This window comes from Odocoileus virginianus, unplaced genomic scaffold (genome assembly GCF_023699985.2).
Source record: "Odocoileus virginianus isolate 20LAN1187 ecotype Illinois unplaced genomic scaffold, Ovbor_1.2 Unplaced_Contig_10, whole genome shotgun sequence".
In the NCBI taxonomy this organism is placed as follows: domain Eukaryota; kingdom Metazoa; phylum Chordata; class Mammalia; order Artiodactyla; family Cervidae; genus Odocoileus; species Odocoileus virginianus.
The window spans coordinates 245,763-250,232 of record NW_027224327.1 but is presented as its reverse complement, the minus strand read 5'-3'; the positions used below and the strand labels follow the sequence as shown (position 1 = coordinate 250,232).

General features: G+C 63.4%; 1 protein-coding gene across 1 annotated transcript; it reads right to left on the bottom strand.

Moving 5' to 3' along the window:
• Positions 1–1,832: 1,832 nt before the first annotated feature.
• On the bottom strand, positions 1,833–4,052 carry LOC139033933 (collagen, type I, alpha 1b-like). The gene has a single exon (XM_070463970.1). It carries the CDS (start codon positions 4,050–4,052, stop codon positions 1,833–1,835), a length of 2,220 nt encoding a protein of 739 aa, XP_070320071.1.
• Between the last annotated feature and the right edge of the window lie 418 nt (positions 4,053–4,470).

Here is a 4,470-nt window from a genome sequence, read left to right as displayed (position 1 = left end):
TTGTCTTGCTTGATTGTTTCCTTTGTTTCTTCATTTTCTCATTTCTCTGATTAATTTGCTCTTTGGAACTTGGGGAAGACCTAGAAGGCTGAAGTTTTTCTACAAACAAGAGCTGGGAGACATGGGGAGGTCTGTTCCAGGAAAGATCTTGCTTGGTTTCAGTATGCTTTTTCAAAATACATTGCAATTTGTTATCTCACTCGTGTCAATATAAATAAAGGGATAAATTGAGGCAAGCTCAAATTACTAGAAGTTGAACTTATTTAGGAACAGCAGAGGAATTGCATTTGGGGAAAATCAAACTAGCAGTTACAAGGGAGTCTGTTGTATGTTTGGGCTGTATTTATGGGCAAGGAGTGCATAGGGCAGGGAGTCTAGCCAGAGTCCAGCAATAACTTCACTGGCTTGAAAATGGGGAGAGATTCTTGGTGAATGTTCATTTCTGGAGCCACTAGCCACCTGTAGCTGTGAACAGCCTGACAGGTGGCTGGTGAGATAGAAGAACCTCATTTTAAATTTTAATTAATTCATTATTTGTAATGGATTGCATTTATAATACACTAAAATTTACACATATATTATCATACATAATATTTAAAATTAATTTATAACATCATTATATAATTGTGTTCATGAGAGCCATGTGTGGCCAATGGCTTCTATATTGGAATGCTTGGAGCATGTTAGAAACATGGGTATTTGGTTAGCATCGTGATAGGGAGGTTCTTCCCAGGTGGTGCTAGTAGTAAGGAGATGTGGGTTTGATCCCTGGATCAGGAAGACCCCCTGGATGAGGGCATGGTAACGCACTGCAGTGTTCTTATCTGGAGAATCCCATGGATAGAGCAGCATGGCGGACTGTAGTCCATAGAGTCCCAAAGAGACACGACTGAGGTGACTTAGCACACACACAGCACTTGTGTGTGTGTACATGCGCCGGGGACACCGGTGGTGCCTGTGGGGTCAGGCATTGATAAGAGTGCAGGTGTCTTGGCTGGGTTGGCTGATCCTCTCCGGGGGGCTCTGGCGGAGCAGTCTGACCTGAGGACACCGTGGTTTCTCAGCTCAGCTCTGCAGACCTCACTGCTGCTCCAGCACAGGGGCTGCCCGAGTCGGGGTCCTTTCCTTGGGCTGTCTCCTCCAGCTTCCTGGCAGTCAGGCAGACTTACACAGGAGCTCCTCATGCGTCACGAGGGCCCATCGTAGGGTATCTCAATGTCTCTGTACGTCCAGCTTGCTTAACCTGAGACACACATCCCTGTGCTGCTTCCTTGGGCACTGCTGCCTTTCTGTGGCCACACCGTGCCAAATTCTTGTTGTTAAAAGATTCATCAGGACCTCTTTCTTGTCCTTCGTAGATTGGTCTGACTGCAGTCCAGCAGAGGGCTCACTTCCCCCACCTACTGATCCAAAAACTAGACCTTGGCTCATTTCTCACTCAGGACCCCAGGGTGAAGTGGGGGCTGGTTCCCTGGAAGGGGCCACAGCCCTCCCCCTGCCTCAGACCCGGTAGGTGCAGGGGAAGCAGAGTGATCTGTGTCGGGGCCCGAGAGCATGGGGTGCCAGGGACCAAGAATGTCACCCCCACTGACAGGATGAGGGGTAGCCTGGCTGGGACAAGCCCGGGGCCCAGAGGTGGAGGAGGTGTGGCCCAGCCAGGAGCAGAGGAACGCCCAGTGACTGGAGCAAGGGGCCAGGGGAGGGTGCACTCTGCAGGGCCTCAGGAGTCTTCCCAGGAAAGCGGCTCATGGAAGGGGTGTGTTTGTGTGTGTTTTAGGATTTTCTAAGGTGACTGCTTTGATGTGTGAATGTGTGACTTTAGGGCAGTTGACTCAGTTTGTATGAGGAGGTGTGCTCCCCTGTGTCCCGGGCCCCGCCCCGTGCTCCCGTGTGTCCCGGGCCTTGCCCCGTGCTTCCCTGTGTCCCGGGCCTCGCCCTGTGCTCCCGTCTGCCGCGGGCCTTGCCCCGTGCTCCCGTGTGTCCCGGGCCTCGCCCCGTGCTCCCGTGTGTCCTGGGCCTCGCCCCGTGCTCCTGTCTGTCTGGAGCCTCGCCCCGTGCTCCCGTGTGTCCTGGGCCTCGCCCGTGCTTCCGTGTGTCCGGGGCCTCGCCCTGTGCTCCCGTCTGCCGCGGGCCTCGCCCCGTCCTCCCGTGTGTCCTGGGCCTTGCCCGTGCTCCCGTGTGTCCTGGGCCTCGCCCCGTCCTCCCGTGTGTCCTGGGCCTCGCCCGTGCTCCCGTGTGTCCTGGGCCTCGCCCGTGCTCCCGTCTGCCGCCGGCCTCGCCCCGTCCTCCCGTGTGTCCTGGGCCTCGCCCGTGCTCCCGTCTGCCGCGGGCCTCGCCCCGTCCTCCCGTGTGTCCGGGGCCTCGCCCGTGCTCCCGTCTGCCGCGGGCCTCGCCCCGTCCTCCCGTGTGTCCTGGGCCTTGCCCGTGCTCCCGTGTGTCCTGGGCCTCGCCCCGTCCTCCCGTGTGTCCTGGGCCTCGCCCGTGCTCCCGTGTGTCCTGGGCCTCGCCCGTGCTCCCGTCTGCCGCCGGCCTCGCCCCGTCCTCCCGTGTGTCCTGGGCCTCGCCCGTGCTCCCGTCTGCCGCGGGCCTCGCCCCGTCCTCCCGTGTGTCCGGGGCCTCGCCCGTGCTCCCGTCTGCCGCGGGCCTCGCCCCGTCCTCCCGTGTGTCCGGGGCCTCGCCCGTGCTCCCGTCTGCCGCGGGCCTCGCCCCGTCCTCCCGTGTGTCCGGGGCCTCGCCCGTGCCTCCCGTCTGCCGCGGGCCTCGCCCCGTCCTCCCGTGTGTCCGGGGCCTCGCCCGTGCTCCCGTCTGCCGCGGGCCTCGCCCCGTCCTCCCGTGTGTCCTGGGCCTCGCCCGTGCTCCCGTCTGCCGCGGGCCTCGCCCCGTCCTCCCGTGTGTCCCGGGCCTCGCCCCGTGCTCCCGTGTGTCCCGGGCCTCGCCCCGTCCTCCCGTGTGTCCGGGGCCTCGCCCGTGCTCCCGTCTGCCGCGGGCCTCGCCCCGTCCTCCCGTGTGTCCTGGGCCTCGCCCGTGCTCCCGTCTGCCGCGGGCCTCGCCCCGTCCTCCCGTGTGTCCCGGGCCTCGCCCCGTGCTCCCGTGTGTCCCGGGCCTCGCCCCGTCCTCCCGTGTGTCCCGGGCCTCGCCCCGTCCTCCCGTGTGTCCCGGGCCTCGCTCCGTCCTCCCGTGTGTCCTGGGCCTTGCCCGTGCTCCCGTCTGCTGCGGGCCTCGCCCCGTCCTCCCGTGTGTCCGGGGCCTCGCCCGTGCTCCCGTCTGCCGCGGGCCTCGCCCCGTCCTCCCGTGTGTCCGGGGCCTCGCCCCGTCCTCCCGTGTGTCCGGGGCCTCGCCCGTGCTCCCGTCTGCCGCGGGCCTCCCCCCGTCCTCCCGTGTGTCCTGGGCCTCGCCCGTGCTCCCGTCTGCCGCGGGCCTCGCCCCGTCCTCCTGTGTGTCCCGGGCCTCGCCCCGTGCTCCCGTGTGTCCCGGGCCTCACCCCGTCCTCCCGTGTGTCCCGGGCCTCGCCCCGTCCTCCCGTGTGTCCCGGGCCTCGCTCCGTCCTCCCGTGTGTCCTGGGCCTTGCCCGTGCTCCCGTCTGCTGCGGGCCTCGCCCCGTCCTCCCGTGTGTCCGGGGCCTCGCCCCGTCCTCCCGTGTGTCCGGGGCCTCGCCCGTGCTCCCGTCTGCCGCGGGCCTCGCCCCGTCCTCCCGTGTGTCCGGGGCCTCGCCCGTGCTCCCGTCTGCCGCGGGCCTCACCCCGTCCTCCCGTGTGTCCTGGGCCTTGCCCGTGCTCCCGTCTGCCGCGGGCCTCGCCCCGTCCTCCCGTGTGTCCTGGGCCTCGCCCCGTGCTCCCGTGTGTCCCGGGCCTCGCCCCGTGCTCCCGTGTGTCCCGGGCCTCGCCCCGTCCTCCCGTGTGTCCCGGGCCTCGCCCCGTCCTCCCGTGTGTCCTGGGCCTTGCCCGTGCTCCCGTCTGCCGCGGGCCTCGCCCCGTCCTCCCTTGTGTCCTGGGCCTCGCCCGTGCTCCCGTCTGCTGCGGGCCTCGCCCCGTCCTCCCATGTGTCCGGGGCATCGCCCCGTGCTCTGTCTGTCCCGGGACCCACGCTGTGCTCTTGTCTGTCTCAGGACTTGTCCTGTGCTCTCCCTAAGTCTCTTCTGGTACACCAGTCACATTATTGTCTAATTAATGGTCTGTGAAATCCTGATGACTTCCTTGAACCTAAGTGGAAAGAAGAAACAAGCACCTACCAATTATTTACTTATTTTGAAATATTTAAAAAAATGCTATTTATTTTTGGCTGTGCTGGGTCTTCATTGCTGTGCAGGCTTTCCTCTAGTTGTGGCAAGCAGGGGCTACTCTCTAGTTGTGGTGTGCAGGCTTCTCATTGCGGTGGCTTCTCTTGTTGTAGAGCATGGGCTCTAGGCTGTGCAGGCTTCAGTAGTTGCAGCGCGTGGACGCAGTGGTTGTGGCTCGTGGGCTCTGGAGCACA